The sequence below is a fragment of the Pseudopipra pipra genome, chromosome 3, assembly GCF_036250125.1.
Source record: "Pseudopipra pipra isolate bDixPip1 chromosome 3, bDixPip1.hap1, whole genome shotgun sequence".
In the NCBI taxonomy this organism is placed as follows: Eukaryota; Metazoa; Chordata; class Aves; order Passeriformes; family Pipridae; genus Pseudopipra; species Pseudopipra pipra.
The window spans coordinates 4,628,902-4,648,770 of record NC_087551.1 but is presented as its reverse complement, the minus strand read 5'-3'; the positions used below and the strand labels follow the sequence as shown (position 1 = coordinate 4,648,770).

General features: G+C 42.4%; 1 protein-coding gene and 1 long non-coding RNA gene across 5 annotated transcripts in view; one reads left to right on the top strand and one right to left on the bottom strand.

Moving 5' to 3' along the window:
• Nucleotides 1-19,869, bottom strand: part of PLCB1 (phospholipase C beta 1) — a 334,660-nt gene that overhangs the window by 73,345 nt on the left and 241,446 nt on the right. For all 3 annotated transcript variants that reach the window (XM_064647501.1, XM_064647499.1, XM_064647502.1), the window contains exons 13-21: nucleotides 15,799-15,883; nucleotides 15,145-15,322; nucleotides 8,957-9,027; nucleotides 8,258-8,354; nucleotides 5,093-5,177; nucleotides 4,091-4,215; nucleotides 3,666-3,820; nucleotides 1,845-2,009; nucleotides 490-589 (exon numbers count right to left, since the gene is read on the bottom strand). In XM_064647501.1, the coding sequence (XP_064503571.1) occupies nucleotides 490-589; nucleotides 1,845-2,009; nucleotides 3,666-3,820; nucleotides 4,091-4,215; nucleotides 5,093-5,177; nucleotides 8,258-8,354; nucleotides 8,957-9,027; nucleotides 15,145-15,322; nucleotides 15,799-15,883 (1,061 nt within the window). The remainder of the gene's footprint in view (nucleotides 1-489; nucleotides 590-1,844; nucleotides 2,010-3,665; nucleotides 3,821-4,090; nucleotides 4,216-5,092; nucleotides 5,178-8,257; nucleotides 8,355-8,956; nucleotides 9,028-15,144; nucleotides 15,323-15,798; nucleotides 15,884-19,869) is intronic.
• LOC135410764 (uncharacterized) overlaps nucleotides 1-19,869 on the top strand; it is a 53,797-nt gene that overhangs the window by 12,730 nt on the left and 21,198 nt on the right. The gene's annotated exons all lie outside the window — the stretch shown is intronic.

The window sequence follows — 19,869 nt, the reverse complement described above, 5'->3', positions numbered from 1 at the left end:
GAAGAGACCACTAATGATATTTTTCTTTTAATTTCCAGCGATGAAGATGAAAGTATTTTGGGGTTGATTTAAAGGTGTTACAGAGATACAACAGCTTGCATATAGGTCATTCTTTGCATGAGTGTAGAAATTACGTGAGAGGAGCATACTTTGTTTTAATTCCCAGCCATCTCCTATTCCCACAAAGATGGCATCAAAGTTGGTTGTTGCTGCCCTCTTTCCTCTTAAAAGTGTACAGTTGCACTGTTTAGCATAAACCTGGCCAGCAGGAAGTTGATGTACTGGAGACAAGGAAGTACCAACCATGCCTTTGATGACTTAATTCTATTGGTTTTCCTAAATTTAAATTTCTGGTGAAATATGGTATTTTTCTTTTTCAAAGCTGAGATAGATTATTCAAATAACAAGTCTGATTTACAGCAGTTGAGATTCTGCCTTGCTGTTTCTCTTCACTCCAAAATGTCTGTCTCAATGGAGAAACAGGTTTACCTGGTCGAATTGCTGAGACCGGTAATATCCGATGACCAATAAACTTCCCTCCTTCTTCGTACACTGCCAGCCTCAAACACGCCAGGGAAGGTAAAACCACCTAGACAAGAATCAGAAAAGGTTACTAAACCATCCTACTAAGCTAGGGATCTTTACTACTACTTGAAAAATTGTGTAGCATAATCCATCTCGTTTACTTACTTAGTGTGAATCTACATAGAAATACATATATTTTAAAATTGGCCAAAAATATGCCTTGATTTTTTTCAGAATATATGCCATTGAAAGAAAAGATAAGAAAAAAGCAACAATCCAAACCTCAGAGCTTCTCTAATTTATTTTCAGCATTACTAAAAATAGTAGCCTATGCCTCCCTGAGCACAGAGGCAGTCAGGCACGATTGTTAACTAAATAGAGAAACCAAGTACACTAATTAGAAGTTCATTGCAGGAGAAAAATGCTAGTGATGTTTCCAAACTTGAGCTCTGGCAGGCTGCCAAAGGAAAGTCATTCAGAAGGCCAAATATTCAGGGAAAGGAGCCCTACTCCTTAGAAAGCAGTGCTGCAAGTACCCACTATATAAACATCTCTGTGAACTGCATTTGCTGGGAGAAATCTGAAATAAATTATTTTACACATACCTGGACTCAGGAGAGTCCAGATATATAGAAAGATAGATATATATACACACGTAACCAGGGTAGTCAATAAGCAAAGCCAGAGATTCTGTTCAGATTTTGGCTTAAAGTGGATTGCAGAGCACAATAGGACATTCACCTTGCACAGTCCTAAAACATGCTCAGTGTTTTCTGCTCCTTTAAAGTTTTTAGAGAATTATGTCTGGGTGATACTGTTCAAATTGCATGAGCAGCTCAGAAGGTTATGTCTCAAGTGGATGGGATGTATGTGGTTTCCTCACCTGGGCTGTATTTATACAGCACAATCCAGTGCTGAGCACAGACAGCAGATTGCTTTGGCTGTGCCAGCTCAGCCAGCAGGTCACCAGGGCTGTATCCACATTGTCCTGCTCCCAGGTTACCAGGAGGGCTGCTCAGCCAAGGCAAAATGCCATGGCCATTCAGCTGAGCTGCTGCTGGGCTCTGTGTGTGCTGATCCCATACCACATCTGCTGTGCCAGGGAAACAACCAAGGTGACCTCAAACTCACTTATTTTAGCAGGAGCTGGCACAACCAGAGAAGCCAAAGTTCAGCAAAAGTGGTTAACAACAAACAGTTCAAGAACTAACTGTTCAGAATCTCTTCTTCTTCTTTCTAACAAGTGCAAAGTTTCAGTAATGAAATGTCCCACTGGACAGAGATAAAAAAAGTACAATGCCCTTAAGTGCTACACTGACCTTCTTAAACACTATGGCTTCCTCCTCCCAGACGGGATTAACTGCATTGCCTTGAGAGGTCTTGGTCTTCAAAGCTTTTCTTCTGGTGTCCACAGGCAGGCCAAACATGTCCACTTCTACGTAGGTACCGACTTTTTTGTCAGAAAGAAACTGGCCTGAAATTATCTGAAGCCAAAACAAAGGAGGCTCGTTAAGAGACCACTTTGGTGGATTAGGAAATGAGTGGCTGAAATGCAGATGGATAATTCCCATTAGTGATCAGGTAGTATGCATTCAAAATAAAACCAAAACAAAGCTAAACCCACAACAAACAGAAAAAAAACCAAACCCACTGTTTCATCGCAGACACAGCAAAACAACTTGTGAGGCCTGGTTTCCTGTGACCCCACGGTCCTGAATTCCCCTGTGAGCTATAATGTGGTTGGGATTATGCTGCTGCCCTTCCCTCAGCAGGAATACTCATTTGGATCTCATCCTCAATCTGGCTGCCTAGTTCCACAACACAGTACCTTTGAGAACTCATAAGTTCTATCCAGTCTCAACAACAGGTTCAAAAAATGCTGGGGGCAAAAAAAAAATGGTATAAACAGCAGAGAGATTATAGCTGTGAGGGAGAAAAAAAATTCAGAAGTTGATATTCTAAGAAAGGCCCTTCACAGAGGGTGAGGAGTTTTACTACGAAAGAAGGGTCTGCAATTTGTTCAGGAAGCTGAGGAGTGTGTGGCAGCATCACTGTACCTTAACAAACTGAGGCTTGCCTAAAGCAAATCTTAATCCATTCTCAGCTGTATCTTGTATGAGCACTGACATTATAACCAGCAGAGCCTTCCCTGAACAGGCAGGAGCAGCTGACATCTCTCCTGGATGCTCATTCCTGCTAAAAACTCTGTGCATCTCCTAATAGCTATTGAATGACTTCCACCTCCATTTACTATAATTGCAGAAGAAAGTGCCTCTAAACCCCCAGGAGGGCACTGAAAGCTCCTGTGATTACAGGTCACCACAAAAGGTCATCCCACACATCCTCTTCTTTTACTGTGCATGTCATGTATTCACCTCCCTCCCAGCATGGCTCTGCTCCTGCCTGCAGCCTGAGAGGAAATGCTTGTTTGTTCCCAGTGAAAACAGGAGGATATTTTGCAGGTGGATTCCAAATTACAGACACTGTTCTAATGGACAAGTCCATTAAAGGAGTAGCAGGACTTGAGGAAGTTGATGGTTTTATAACTGGAGATAGACAGAGCATCAATTTGTCACCCTGGCATAGCCAACTCAATCTATCCCCCTAAATATTCATGTGAGTAGTTCTCAGTTTGCAGGCTCCTGGCAGTCCTTGAACTTCATTAGAGGTCCTTCAAAAGAAAAGCAAGTTGGCAATGAATTGCAGCTGACATTTATGGTTCCACAGTTCTGCTGGAGAACTTTCAGAGAACCACAAAAATTTATTTACACTAAACACTGTGGTGTTCCAGCTATTCCAGTCCAACCTCCCACTTCACAACAGGGTGTTTTAAATCCAGCCCTTTGTTACTAAAAACACAGCCCAGCTGCTCTTAAATCCATTGCCTTCCCAATTCTGTGATGCTGTGACTCTGTAATTACTTCTGCGGAAAAGAATACGTACAATAAAAATGCATTTATTTACCCTACAACATGAAATGTGAGGCAGAATTTAAAAATTAAATGTCACTCCCTGAAATTAAATGTATTTTATTTTCTTGACTTAGTATAGCCATATCCTAGGTCATTGCACAACAGAAATATAAATATATCTATGCTCTAACATTTCCATGGGAGTATTTCCACCAGCTTTGTACATACCTTGACAGACAAGGTGTTGGCTACTATTCCATCCACTATACCTTCAGTAAATGGATCAAAGTGTTTGTCTGGTCTTCTCATGAACTCTGGCTTTAACCTGTACCCACTTTTGCCATTGTACTCATACATTCCCATGTTTATTTGCATAGACAAATCTAGGTGTTAAAAACATTGATAAGAATTAAGTTCTGGATAGATGATAATTTAAAAAAGCAATAAAATAACAACAATTACTGTAATTTCATACTGACTGTAACAGAAATAGTAAAAATCTGTGTTAAAAATGTTAATTAGCAGCTCTGTACTATAATTCAATCACTGGATACCTTTTGATGCATAAAAGCCTTTCCTACCTATGAATCAGAAACTCTGTCAAAGAACTGGACACATACAGGTTTCAAAATGCAGAGAACAGCACAGCTTACCTACAGTTTGGAAGTTGAGAGCAACCATTTGGCAGCCAGCATTCCAAAAGACCTGTGGCATGTAGTTGGAAGAATCCACACGTGTTCCCTTGGGGTAAATTCGGCTCAGCTGCATTTTGTTGTATCTAAATGGTGAGTAGTTAAGATAGAGTACACGTGACAAAAATCACTCTGCAGAGAGATGCAACTGCAGTGTGAAGTGCAGGTGTTCCTTGCAGGATGGGAGTCGGTTCCTTATTGGATTTCTGCAACCATAAGGCTTCCAGAGGGCCACAATTTTGTAGGAGATAGGATAAATACGGGGCAATTAAAAGCGCTGTTTGTTCCTGTATAAAAGATCACGTTCACAAAATTCCATTTATCATTACGGTTTCTAATTTGGGATTTTCCTAAGGTTACATTTATAGAGGCCAGTTAGCTGTAAACAGGGAATCTTCCTCTGAAGCAGGGAGAGATGTTCAGTTTGAGACACTATTTTATCCTGATCGTTCATTCTAAACTGCAGCCATGGTGAGAGATATTGGATCAAAAGGTCTAAACAGAACATTCCTTAGCTTTCCTTTAGAAGTCATAAAAAAAACCCCCAAACAACTATGAGGCAATAAACCAGCTCAGAGTTCTCAGAAGTAGAGGTATGATGGGAAAGCAAGAACCTTGCAAAAACAGAAGTCAGCTACATTTTGACAATTTGCTCACCATAACTTGTATCACTTCATACAGGATGATAAATTTAACAATGACAATACAAAGAATCAGGTCTTCAATATGTAGTTTATGCCTATTCCCTCTAGTCCTAGCCCGCAGCACAAGGACTCATGACAATTTTTAAATTAGCTCATCAGAACTCAGGCCAATTAATTCATTTAGAAAGACAGTCAAATCTACGAATTTCATTTATGTTCCCTATTTCCCCAGCTCCTGTCTCCAAATTTCAATAAAGCTCTGTAACAGATCTCAGACACAGAGAGACTTAGAAAGCAGCTTTCTGAAAGTCAAGGATACTCCACGAATTCCACAGGAGACTTGGTCAGCTGCTCCAGCCCTTTGGTTTCCACAAAGGAAGACATTTCAAAACTTTTGTTGCGCTCTGGAAGTTCAAAGGGGAGAAAAAACCAGGGACACGTCAGAGCAGGAAATGTGTGCGACACTTGAGCTCCTCCTAAGCATTTGAGTCAGTAGGACTAACTATTAATTTGTGTATCATTTGTTACTCACCTTTGGCTGATGTGGGCACAGCCTTTCAATGCACCCAAGCCTAATGTGCAGCAGAGAGCCTAAGTCCTAAGACCCTTCTAAGCTTTTTCCTTTATACCTTTCTACAGAAGGTAAGGATTCATCCCAATCAGCTGTGTATTCTGCCTGAAAGGGGCCACAGCACTGGAGGTCACATCCATTGCTTATCTCAGCACTGGCCTCTTTAAAAATGAGGGAAGTGGGGCCTGTGTTGGAGTAAGATCTCTCTAGCCTCACCACTTCATTGAAAGCAAACAACAAGACAGAGAAAACTGGCCTCATGGAGTTTTAGAAGGAACTGTGCTGCAGCAATCCAGGGATGGCCAGGAGGCCAGCCTGGCCAGCTCCTTGGAGTCAAACTGTGAAGCTGCAGGAAGGGGATAAAACTGAACAAAAGCACTTGTCTTGTAGAGAGAAGCAGGACAGAAACAGGTGGGCACTTTCCTCACAGGAAGCCAAAAAGGAAGCAGTGGATCCAAAGAAATGAAGAATTGGATAGTTTGGGCCAATGTGAGAGGAAAATGTGCTGCCAGCCTGTGAGCTATTCTCAGGGTATGCTGGAGTCAGAGCACGAACATGGTGTTCCAAAAGGGATTCTCTCCCTCCAGGAGAGCAGAGACTGGGACTTTATTGTGGTCCCTATTTCTAAATAGTAGCCACCATGCTACTGCTTTTATTCATAGCTGTTACCTCCTAATGGTGAAAGATTCCTGTGGTTCCCTAGAGGTGTTATCCTACCACTCCCTCTTCCTTTCCAACACACAATATCCTCTCTTTCTCCAGACTGTTCCAGCCAGCTCAATTCCATCTCAGCTCCTCATAAACACACCGAGATTATTCTTATTCCAGCTTTCCCCTTACTGATGGGATGGCACTAACCACACACACACACACTGCACTTATTCCATTTAGAACAGAGGTGTTGAATTTGTTATATTAATAAACTCTTATCTCTCAGCCTTATCTTAAAGTAGAGCATCTGTAGGAAACCAGAACTAGTATCTGTTAAAGGATTCAGTTATGAACTGTCCAGGGCTTAATCAAACTCCTAATTAAAATAAGAACAATTATTTCCTTGCAATAGCTGGAGAGAATAAGGAACCTGCCCTTTGAAGAAAAGACTGTGCAGGACAGACATTTCTCTCTACTGACAGATGCTTATACCATGCTATCTTGTCAGGAGGAAGTCACTACAGAGTGAACAAAAAAGTCATTGAAAAACTGTCTGAAAAACATGGAAAAATACAGTTACAGCTACTTGCTGTCAGAGAGAGGGAACATTTCTGGTGAGGGCAATCAGGGGACTGGTACAGATCCACAGCTATTCAATATTTCTGTTAACAAGTCGGGTGCAAGATCAGAAAATGCACCTTTAAAATGTGGGAGTGACAGAAGCAGTGAGGTGCTGTGGAGGCCAGGATCACAAATCCAAACTAATTCTGAATTAGCAAATATTAAAATAGAAAAATGCCATAACAATGAAACAATGAAACTGTATAAAACACCAGCATGGGTCTCTACACTTCTGGATCCCTTACACTTCTGAATCTCTTACACTTGAGGTCAAGTAAACAAAAGTAAAATTTCTTGGAAAGAACTGGATAGGCAGCAAACTAAGAAACAGTCCTAATCTAATTCCTTCTTTATTCAGCTCATCCTCACTGAATTTAATGAAGATCCAGCAGTGAGTCCGGGCCAGGACTAAGACTAGAACCCACAAGTCATGCTTTAACCAGCCAGCAACATTTACCACCTGAGGCCTCTGCTTTAATGAACAGGCCACGTGTTCCACATAATGATTTTTTCTGATAGAAACACTAGAAATTTAATTCCTTAATATTATGAGTTCACAGACACAGTATGATTGATCAAAGGTCACATCAAAACTTAGGATAAAAATCTGGACAGCAGCAGCTCTCTACAAAACACAAAATTTGGAAAGGCACAGGCATGTGAACAGAAAAAAACAAGACAATTTTACAGCAGCTGCATCAACTTGTCCTGCTAGGATTCACATGGCTTCCTTTCCAGAAGGCACATCTCCTTCCCACTGTGTTCTTGTAATTCTCATTAGAGCTGAAGGAGATTACAAACATCCAAAGGGACACTACTCCAGGGAATAAGCCCAGCTCCCTGCATGATTTTGTGACTGCCTGTGTGTGTCTGTATAAATACCCACATGCAAATGAACAGTTGGTAACTTCTTACATGTTTATTATTCATCACAAGTAAATGCAAAATCTTGTACAGAGACATGGACTGAGGCAAAAATTACCTGTCCTCTGCCGAGGCCACCACGGATCTGGAATAAATTAAAGTGCTATACACTTCCTTAACTAAAAAGCGCCAAAAGCACATTAAAACCTGTCAAAACAAAGTGAAAAAGGGCAGGCAAACAGTAGGGGGTGGTGCACGAAGGAAGGGAAAGATGCTGCAGTGTTTACTGAGGATGCCACTGAGAGCATTCCTAGCAAGGCATCTTCTGTAAAAGTCAGCAGGGGATGAAATTATGGCCTTTCTATACAACACACAGAGGCAGGAAAAGAGTGAATTTGCATATGGGGAAGGGCACACTCTGCTTCCTCTGAATCTTCTGTAACATAGCAGAGGCAAAATAGAAGTAGGAATATATTTATGACCACCTCTCTCAAACTGCTTAAGTTACTCCTCAGTCATGGGCAACAAAGGCAAGGTAATTGTCAAGAATGGTTTCGAAATGTCAGCATGTTTCCTGTTGATGAATTTGGGTATTTCGACTAAAAGAGGTTTCAAAATAAAAATGGATTTATTTGGCCAGATACCAAGGGAACACTTTCTGTCCGTGTGTCTGTACCTGACTGAGAGAAAGCCAAGCAGCATTTCTCCAGAACCTTCTGCCAAAGGCTTGCTAGGTAATTTCCAGTGGGAGGTGTTGCTCATGCTTAGCTTACTTACTTTTTGATACCTCAAACGATTCAAACTTCACAGGTTGAATGTAGTTCACCAGGTTAGACATCTCCTCCGTGGCCATGGCCTCGCTCCCAGCAGTACCCTGGGGCAGAGAAGGGAAAAAGGCTGCAGCTTGGATCTGTCCATCAGGGGCCACAAACACCAAAGACCAGTTCTCTATCAGGTGTGGCATCTTCCCCTGACCCTGGCTCAGTGAAGGTAATGCTTCACATAGGGAGCATCACACAGTAAAGAAGAAAATTTACCATGAAACGTAAATTTTACGTTAAACTGCTGCCATATTCATTCTTTTTATGTGACTCCTAGGTAAGGGACAGCATTACCTTTACACAGGCACGGTGCTGAGCACATTTATAAGTGCTGCTGGATAAATAATAAATGCAGCTCTAAGCTTGGGATGTCAAGTTTTTCTTCCAACAACGCTAAACACATCACAAGCGGCTGCTTAAAACAGATCAGCCGTGGTGCTATTCGTTCCTTATCTTCAGAAAATTAAAGTACAAATAAACAAAGCAAGGACGTGCTTCCAAACCGATTAACAACCAACTCGGGAAAGCTGGTGTTGTGCTTCCCGGTGCTCTGCCTCCCTCTCCCCACTGGATGGCAGCCCCGCTCCTGGTAACGCGCGTCAACTCGCAGCCGCTGGAACCGACCCATCCCCACAACACACATCTGCACCCTTACTTCATCCATCGACGACTTCTTACAGTCATCATCATAGTCATCATCATCGTCGCTCTCCATGTCTGCTTCTCCTGCAAAGTTTCAAGCAGAAGGTAATTACTGCCTGAAGCAACAGTTACAATCATCAGCCACAAATCCAACAAAGATGTGCAAGTAGCACTGCTTGAAGGAGACTGAGCTGTACATGTGCTTTTTGTCACCACACAAATCAAACATGCTGGTCTCGAGGGATTCGTGATTCATCCCTCTTCGGCACTGATTTAAGTTCTTATTGCCCAACCAAGCTAAAACTCTTCCTCTGCAGCTGTCTGAAGCTTTGGAAATCAGCACTGACAAGGAGTGGAGTGTGTGGACACAGCATCACAAACTGCTTTGGAGAGATATTCCCACGTTTGGGGCACAGCCCCAGGGGGTGGAGATGTGAGTTCAAACTCCTGCTGTTGCAGGATCCGTGCAGGACCTCCAGTGGACGCCTCACCCCCTCCGAGGAGCTCACCCGTAACACCACGGTCGGGGTGAGGAAATCACACACGAAAGCTGAGGAGATTCTCATGTGCTGTGCTATCAAGGGCTGCTCGGCAAAATCCATCTGTTCCGAACGTATCCCAGCCTGTGGACTGAGGCAGCGCAGCTGGGAGGGGCTGGCACGGGAGCCAAACTGCAGGAACTGGGCTCCAACTCCCCTGGCAGACCGCCTGTTCCTCCGTCAGGGCTCCGGCGGCAGAGCCCAGCTGCACCGGCTGAGGGCACTGTGAGCCAAAAAATGCCAGCGCGACGCAAAAGGCTCATCCTTTCCCCGAAATTGTGCTCAGAGTAAAGAGGACCAGATAAAACACATTTACTGCCTTGCTCCCAGTTGCTGTGCACTCATCAAATTCCTCTGGGCAAGACACAAGTTCTTTAATGTTAATTAACGGATGCCTCCCCTCGCCTCCAAAATGTTTTGATTTGGTTGCATCAGAAATTAAACCATTAAGGAATATCAAGCTTATCTTTCTCTTTAGAAACTCCCCCTGAGGGCCTGGCTGTCATAAAGTGCACATTGTGCATCCAAAGAAGACTCTGGAAAAGAACATTTAACTTATACTGCAGTCACCAATCCACACCTATAAGACTGACAACTCTCTCTAAAGATTTTATTCCACAAACCTTTCGGCTTGTTTCAGCAGTGGTAGCAAAAAAAATCTGACTACTGTGCAGCATTCCCAAACTCTCCAGAGAATGGTAATTCAGTCTCAGTTTCTCCTGTCAATTTAGGGTCTAATCCAAAGCCCACTGAGTCAATAAACTGCTCTTTGTTCCAGCAGGCCTTGAATCATGCCCAGTGGGACCCTTCTGAACATGGAGAGCACATGAGTGTGCCTTTCACAACCAAATGATGACTACCCAGGCTGCATTTCCTTCCAGATGCAGATGTTGAAATGTCAGGCTTTTATTCATCAACACATTTCTTCCTGAACGTTTCATTCAAGAAAATAACATGATTGCTCAACGGGCTCCAGGGATGGCTCCAGGAACCTCAGCACAGTGCACAGACCCAGCCCAGCTCTCACAGGATTCGCAGTGACAATCTTGGGATGGGAAGCTTTCAAATGATTTAACCAGACTGGCAAAATAACACTTTGCACAGCCCACAAAATGGGGGATGCAGGCAGATTCCAGCCAACTTGCAGTGCTGAGATACCAGGTACATGTCAGCCTGCTCTTGCTGGAAGTGTCCAGGGGGGAAAGTATGCAACACATCACTGGTTTATTTGAAAATACTTAACAGGGACACTCCCAAGGAGATCAGAGCTCATTTTCAAGTTCTGCATCAGGCAGCAAGACTGTGACAGGATTGCAAACACAGAATAAAAATGAGTGGTTTAGAAAGCATGACTACATCTGCATTGCCTTTCACCCAGTGGCAGGGTCCTGTGCTCACACCCAACCCTCCCTGTCACACTGCAGGAACACAAAGCCAGAGCAAGCCTGGGCCAGGCTGAGGAGATGTGTGTGCTCTGGACACCTTCGTGCTCACTGATCCCACTGTGGTGCCATCCCTTCCCAGGAGGGCACAGACACTGGGCAGGGCCACGTCCAGCATGCATGTGAGAGCTTAAGGGACAATTAGCTCAAATGGCATAATCACAGTTTGCATTTAGATGGGGCTACAAACCCAGGTAAGGACAGGACCTCTCCACACTATGTGGCACACAAATGCAGGGAGAATAGAGAGCCCTGTTCCAAGGCTTGCCCTGCAAACAGAGACAAAAGCCTGCCCACGGACAGGGGCAGACAGAAGAATTCCAAGAAATTAAAGAATGTGGCTCCCTAACACAACAGATAAGTTACAACACAGAAACTGTCAACTACTGGTAGGTAGAAGGGCACAGGAAACTCCTCAGTGGGGCAGTTTCAAGGAGGTTTTCCAGGAGCTGTCCCTAGTGAGTGGGGCAGGCATAGAAGTGCTCTGCTCCTTGGGCAATGTATTGAGTGGACAAAGGAGGCTGAATCCCAGCAGGTGGGTAGAGGGGTTCCACACAGTAATACTGAATGGAGGATGAGAAGGAGAGCTGGGGACAACAAGCCATATCCCTGTTCCCAGGGGCAAGAAAGAGTGTGCTGAACATTATCCATCCTCACCGTTCCTCAGCAGCACACCAGATACCGAGAGCCTAAAAAACCAAAAGGTTAGACAGGGCTTGAAAGTCAGAGGGATCTGGTAATCTGCTTTCTCAGACCCCTTCAAAGTAACAGCCAGCATGGATTACGAATGTGGTACTTGCTGGTGCAGCTTGTTAGCTCTGTGACATTTAGGCAGCCACCAGCACCTCAGGGGGAATCACCTTTGGGGTTTTTTTCCACTGTATGTCAGCACTTGCTGATTTTTAAAAAGGAGAAAAGTAAATTTTATTCAGTTTGCTAATGGTTATTTTGCTTTGTAACAATGGGCCATGGCCTCAGCTGGCAAGCAGCAGCAATGTACTAATGCATTTACATACACCCAGCCTAAACCCTTTTATCCAGTTTTCTATTTAAGCATCAGGAAATCATGGAGCCAATTCTACCCCCTCTCTCTGTCTTCCTGTGATTCTTCCCTTGCAGCACCCACTAGTCTGACAAAAAACATCATCCTATCAGTGAGAAACTAACAATCTGCTTGGAAATTTAAATAGTGTTCAATTAGCAAGTTTTAGCTACTTTCAGTATGGGACTCCTTTTGGTGAAATGTATGACCCTGCAGAACTGCCACTGCTCTTTCTGCACTGGAACAGAACTTGGAAAATCTTCCTTATTTACTTCTGCTCATTGTGCAAAACCAGCCAGGTCTAAGCTGCTTGTTTGCCAAAACTACAATCTACTTCACTTTCTGCTTTGTCACCGTTGCTGCACTTTCAGGAGAAGTTTTTTCCACTGACAGATATGCCCTACTGAAGTTACTTTTTACAGCAGGTTCACGAGCATCCTGCAAGGCATTCCACAAAGCTCGTTTCGGAATTCTTTAATTATTGCTACTATATCACTTTCATATGGTGTGTCTTATAAACATATCAAAAGCCTGGTTTATTTGGGTTTCAATCTGACCTCAAGCAGTGTAAGACACTTGCTGTCACAGCTGAAGTAAGAACCTCCACAGTCTTTGCACTGCTGTGAAAAAACTCATTTAGAATCTCGAGAAGACTAAATCAGCACAACTTCCTCCTGGAGATCAGCAGCAGCTCTGACAGGAGCTATACAGCCCAACAGAGCTATCTGAATAACATGCCCAACTTGCCAAATGTAAAGATTATATTAAGGTTGGAGCAGTGAAACACTTCATGTTAAGAATCAGGCTTCCTTTAGTGAGTCTGTAGTTGCATTACAGACGTTGGTGCTGGGTACAGAGGAGCACAAGTGCTCCAGCATCACCTGTTGCTGATGTGGAGACGCACAAAGGAACGAGACAGTGAGAAGAAGGGTGTCTTGGTGACTGCTGAGCTCTGCTTCTTGCTGGGTCTTGCCACATGGGTCTCATAAAATGGTGATTTTGTTTTTTCTTAAACGTTCACAGACAGCAAACTGGCACCTGATTTACAGAAGCACTGCATCCTCATAGCTCTGAGCTGTAGCTGAATCCTCCAGAGTTGTGCTCTGAATACTTAAAAATTCAAAGTACTCTTGAAAAATGAGATCCTGGGTGTTCCTTGTCAGTCATCCTTAAACTGTTCCTGAGCTTTGTCAGGTTCGCCTGTCCTTAGGTAAGATTGGCTTAATTTTCTTTCACTTCCCACAGGTACTGTCCAGATAAATTCACTGCTGCCTGGCAAGAGCTCATGCTCAGCCTGGATGCCCCCACAGAGATTCACTGAGGATGCAGTATCTGGGAGCAAGTATTGATCCAGAGAGAGGGAAAATACTGACTAACTGCATTCTCCAAAAGAGGCACAAGTCCTCAAGGAGAAACAGGGGCTGACACCAGCATTACAAGCAATGCATTCTGGCAGTCACGGCTGAGCCAAGTGACCACATCAATTTTGCAGTCTCAGTTCCAGCATTTTCTAATTTGTAAGTGTTCCTCTGCATAATCAGAGGCTGTTACAGAGGTAATACAGACCTAATATTCACAGTTAATTTGTAAAATTACACACCCTGTTATGGGACTGACCCTCCTGCCTTGCAGCAGCACCAACATCTACATTCACAGCCCAGGTCTTTTCCTAGAAAAGCTCCCAGAGAGGCTCCTGAAAGACAAAGCTGTTGCCCTCTATGCAAAACCAGGCCCTGAGAAAGCAGAAGACAGGTACTTTGCCACTGGTTCCCACCGTGTGCTGGTAACAAACATGCAGAGTTAGGAACCCAGAGCCGATTTCAAATGGTGGAAAGTCATTTGGAACACACATTTATTTTCCTGCTGCTTGGGATTTGTCTAAAGCAAATCAAGAAAATAGTATGAAATCATCCCTGACACCAGGATGAATCTTCCTTTGAAATCCAGGCCCTTTCCATAGTTTCTTAAAAACAACTGATGAAAACTCTTTCTTTGCCTCTAATAGGATAAACAATGTTATCCACAAATGAAGCAGGATTTCTTTCTTTTTAATTCAGCTTGAGGCAAACTGCCAGCAGGAAAATTTTCAGCTCAATTAATCAGAGCTTAGAAAAAAAATTACAAACAATGGGAAAAAGTTTTTTAATGGCAAATGGTAATGAACTTGTATTGCAGAAGAGCTTTCGATGTGCTCTATAAGTAATCTACTGCTGAGGCATAAATGCCTATGCCTTTAAGAATCCAGAATTTCAGTCTTGACAGGAGAAGAAATTCCAGTATGGGGAATCAGGATAGAGAGATTTTGTTGCTTGTCTTGCTAGTTGCTAATCTGCTGCGGTGGTTAGGAGCAAACCCTCACATTTTACCTTTTTTCTCTGCACCTCTCTTTGTCTTTCTAGTTTGTATTTAAGCTCTCCAGGACAAAGACCATCTCTTACTCATTTCTGTACACCACTGAAGACCCCCACAGGCATTACCAGAATATATATGCATTACAGCAACCTTTATATTTCATTTCTGATTTTAAAAATTCTGCTAATAAGAGGAACAAGATAAACATAATACACTGAGCTTCCACTGGCTACATTCCCTGATGGCAACTCATGGGTAACAAATGTTTATTTGCCGTATTATTTTTGCCTGTTTCCATCTCTGGAACAGAAGAACATCTTTGCATAGAGGTCTGTGATGTGACTAATGCAGGACAACTGCAGGCTGAGCCCTGGTGTCTGAGGAACAGGGATCTCATCCAGTTACCCTAAATCTCGAGACGCTGCAGGAAACCAGAGCAGCTCTGCTGGGCAAGGGGTTCAGCGTGAAAGGGCACCAAATGGCAGGCACAGCTCAGAGGCAACAGGAACAAGAAAACATTTGTATTTGATGTTGGGCTCGGGCACCCAGAGAAGGCAGCCAAGGGTGGAGGAGTTGGCAGCTCACTCTGCTTAATAAGCAGTGCAGACAAATGTTAGCACACATCACTGAGCTTTGGGTCATTCCATGGGGCTCCTCAGCCCTGAGCCTTCAGAGATTACACTCCTGGCTCAATGACACTTAGTGTTGTTTCCTACTGAGCAAGGCCCACGCTCGTGCATCTGTACCTTGCTGTAAATGGGCTGAGTTACAGCTGAAATTAAGCATTTGTGTTTTAGAGAGAAATGTATTTGTAGTCAATTCATACCTGCTCCGGGGGAGGAAGGTTCAAACATACTGGATGTATCACTGCATGTGTTGGAAGCCTGCTCTGACAGCTTCTTTTTTGCACTTCCATCTGCTGACTTATGCGATTTCTTTTTATTCTTCACCAGAATTTTGTACATTAAGTCCATGGGGCTTGGAAGGGGAACCCCAGCTTCAAGCTTGCAGAAAAAAAAGAAGAGAGATTTGTCATAATAAAAGAAACAAGCTTATGACAATGTCTTAGGGCCCACATGGCACAGGATGGTTTTGCAACCTCTGTGAGCCCTCTTAAAATGAGATGGATTTTGCACAAGACGTAACAGCAACATTAAATGAAACAGGGCTACTGAGGGCACTTAAGAAGGAAAATGCTTTATGAAATGTCTACAGTAATAACCCAAATAAGTATTAGTTCAAATATGAAGGCCCACATTATAAAATGAGGATCAATTGCATTTAGAAGATTACAATTCACTACATCAGGACAACCTCTGCATAAAAAACGACGCTTAAGTCACCAACAGCTCACGCTGTTTAACCCCCTCCTTTAGACTCTGGTTTGAGAGGCTCTATGTGAAGAATGAGACAGGGCTGAAACACCTCAATAAAAATTCACTCAGACATTTGTGATCTGACAAATCCCAAGCCACATTACCGGGTATTTTTCCAGTGGATCCATAAGCAGTGCGTCTCCAAATATTAATCTGCAGTACTCTGCCATTTTTGCCTGCTGTTTAGGGCTGAGGGGAAGAAAAGAAAGAAAGAAATGAGTTCTACTAATGCTACAGAGTGAAAGCAGCAGTAATGGAATATTTAATAGCCCTAAACTAGATATAATTTCCCGATGCAATTGCTGTGAATTTTTTAGAAAGACCTAAATATATCATTCAATTATCTTGATTCCTCTGATAGAGTTTATCAAAAGGATCACACACGAGGTAAAGGCACTAGTCAACTGAATAACAGTGAAATAACCATTACATGAATTTGCCTCTTTTGGGCAATGTTTTTATTCAAAGCTTAAATATCTTCCGCCTTCCCTTAGTTTATACACATGCCTGGCATTCTTCTCACACAAACACCCCACAACCCCATTTGGATTTTGTCCTTTTGGTCATACCCGACCTAAGGCATAAAACCCAAACCAGTTACCCAGAAAACAGCCTCCAGTGCAGGTGTCCCAAATTTCCCAAGCCAAGGGAACCATTCCCCTCTCTCAGAGACCTTTGTGTCTCTATAAGGCGCAGCCACACAGAAGAAGGGGCAGAAGACTTATATGGGCTGGGTTTCCCCCAAAAGCTTGTTTGGGTATGGGGTCAAATTCCCTTTTTAAAATTTTGTCTAAAATCAGATAAGAGTGTCAATTTTTACCACAGTAAATTACTTCAGCAGTTTTCATGCCACCCTGTAGAAATAAATTGTACCTCGGCAAACTCTACCTGTAATGAATTTTCCCAAAATGCAACCAAAGGATGAAATAATTCCTGCATATCAGCAATGGAAGCTTTAGGACTGCAGACAGGTTACGTGGCTCAGAAATGTTACTCAAATCATCTTAAAATGCAGCTCAGTGCTTCAGTCACTTTCTAATTTTAGACACTGTGTATTTTTGTTTCACGTGCCTGTTTAAAATCTGTAACGTCTGAGCTCAGGTACCTCGCAAGGGTCCCTTTTTTGATGCTCTGCTGGGAAGTCTGAATTAAAGGACGGGATTATATCACTCAATATAACTTCCTCAGCCACAGCTAATTATGATCTGCATATCATGGAAGACACAGGAATGGCGTAAGCTGTTGTGTTACCATGGAGCTCTTTTTTTTAAAGACAAAATAGAGCTGGGTATATAGGGGAAAAAAAAATAATAAAAGTGCTCATTTTTCTCTTGCAAACCAGGAGTTCAACCAGCACTGCAGCCCTGGTTGGTCATTAGTTACCAACTGGGCACTGCAGCTCTCCCAGGGCAGGATGGGAAATAGAGATGAAGACAAGCGAGGCAGGGGAACTAAGAACCCACAGAGGAGAAGGTGATGGGAAGAACAGGTCAGGAGAAGACATTCTGTTGGATTCTGTTGGCTACTTCCAGCCACCAGCTCCCAAGGGAAATAAAGGCACCTCGCTCCAGCAAGCAGCGGGTATGTGCCAGAAATCCATGGGTCCTTATAGGGAATCTTATTCCAGTCTTCTCCACCAGCATGCATTTTGAATTGGCTCTTAGAACCCAGACAGCTCAAAGCACATCTCCTTGAATCATCTGAGCACATTTATTGAAAACGCAGTAATTACATGTGACATCATCATTTTTAAATGGGCACAGCTCCAAAAAAAGCCCTTTCCACAAAAACCCAAAAAAAGGTAGGAGTGAAATCCAATAAATTTCCAGCTATCACCCCAGCTAGAACAAATTCTTCTGCTCTCCTGTGTTTAATTACATGTTTACCTCAAAGAGGGCACAGCGAGAACCTTCATTTTTGCAAATGAGAAAAATGAAATGCAACATTACGCTGGTTCAGTGTATAAATTCCAATGTCACTGCACCCCAGAGGCAGAAAGAAGGGAAATTATGGGAAAAACGAATGGGTTTTAACTCTATATAAAAGCCTCGTGGTAGTAAATAAGGCCAAAGGAGGAAAATCTCGACACTACAAAATCACTTGTCTTTGTGAACTGGACTATATGCACAGATATTTTTATAAGCTCCTAAGAGGGAATCAAAAGTATTTAGGAGTACCAACTGTGTGGTAGTTATTTTTGGTGTTCCCTCTAATACATAAATCTATGTATGTATTGCTGCAAGACAGTTCATTAGTCATAGTAGATTACATATTAAAGCATTTTAAAAAGTTGGAATACCAGTTACTTTTTATTTTCCCTTCTTTCAAAGCTATGAACCAGAGGAACAGATGAAACACCAACTTTTCTACATCCACATGTTCCCCCAGTTGTGTTAGGAAATAAAAACCCCCGAGTATATCTTGGTCCACATCTATTTTACTGGAAATTCTCTCAGCATTCATGCATTGTAATGAAAATTGATTGTCTGAAAAGGGCTGACTTTATCTGCTTTATGGTTTTTGCTGTGCAGACATGGGCAGGTAGCACACAGACTACTTATATATGCCCCTCAAAACGTGCCAGGGCAAGGGGAGATAAAAGTGGGAACACGATACCTGGAGATATGGAAATATAAAGAAGATTAAGGAATGTTTTCACTGCCATCATTGTATTGCTCTTTTTTTTACTGTGTTTATACTATGCCAGTTATGAAGGTCAATCACAGAGCTTTTTTGGCACAACTGCACAACCACTGCTCCCAACATTCCGATTTTATCACTTCTGCAGAAATACTTCCTCTGCCTAAGAAAGAGGCACAGATGCTTCCCAGAAGAGTCTAAAATAATTCCAAGTGTAGGATGAAGAAGTGATAAAAAATCCTGTTAATATTTGAAATAACAATTGCAGCAAGAAACCAGCACTATGAATAACTGTAATTAAATTTAATCTTGGAAGCAATCTTATATGGATACTGCTCAAGGATCACTTAACCTTTTTGCTATGTCATCAGTGCCTTTCTAATTATAGAGTGTCTGCTTTCAGATTTTGCAGATTGCTTATCTTCTTGCAAGCCCAATTTCAAACCTCAAGGTCTCCTTGAGGTCTTTTCAACATTTTCAGGGCACCCTTCTATTTTTTGACAGAACCACAGCTTTTCTTAGTACTGTCTTTTTTTCCGCGTGCATGTTTTGGCTTCAGTATAAACAGTGGCATACATAATGTTTTATGTAGTCTAAAAGTTGTGTGCTTGCCTCTTTTTCTATAACCTTCATTGTGTAAAAACAGGCAAGCAAGAAAGAACATACTAAGAGAGGAGTTATAGTAAAGAAAATAAAAATTCTTCACAGGGCTGAAAAGATGTCAGAAAGGAGCCCTTCCAGGAAAACACAAATGAGGTGATTTACACAATGTGCTAATAACCATATTTTTGTTTAAGCCAATGCCAAAATTTCTAGGGGACCAGAATTTCACTGCTCATTCACAAAATGACTGTTGTATCTTGAAAATCAGAAAAAAAAAAACAACTGGTCACCCAGAAGCAGGAACTGATGAAACGGGATTGTTTTTTATTTTCTTGGACATTGATTCTATAAAACCATCAGCACTTTTTGTTAACATTCAGGGCAAAATCCACCTTTGAGATCTAGGAGTAAAACAACATTTCAAAAAAATGGAAAGACAAAAGGAGCATTCCATGAAATTAGGTGAAAGTTTCTGTGAGTGGCATGACTGACTGCAGATTTCTCTAGCAATTAGTGAAGGGGTGAGGGGATCATTGTAGCAGTCAGTAAAATAACTAGAAATTGCTTTCAGCCAAAGCAAAACCAGCAAACGTACACATGGGAGTCTGATGATTTACTGCAGCAGAGAATAATAAACACCAATAAAGCCTCAGAAGGAGAAAATATTTGGTACTGGTTTTGCAAACTCGCTTTGCTAAAAACTTGTGCTATAGCAAGGCATGGAAAAGGACATGAAAGAATACACCTAAGGATAATTCATTATTCCACCACTGGAGATTCCTGGAGAGAAAGGTCCAATGGTTTCTTTTGGGCAAACTGCAAAGATCAGAGTAAAGCAGCAGTAACTCTGTTCCCTCTTTGCCACGTTCCTGCAGCATCACACCACCTTTAATTTGGACAGTGCTTCATCTTACAGTTTTGAAGCCACTTTT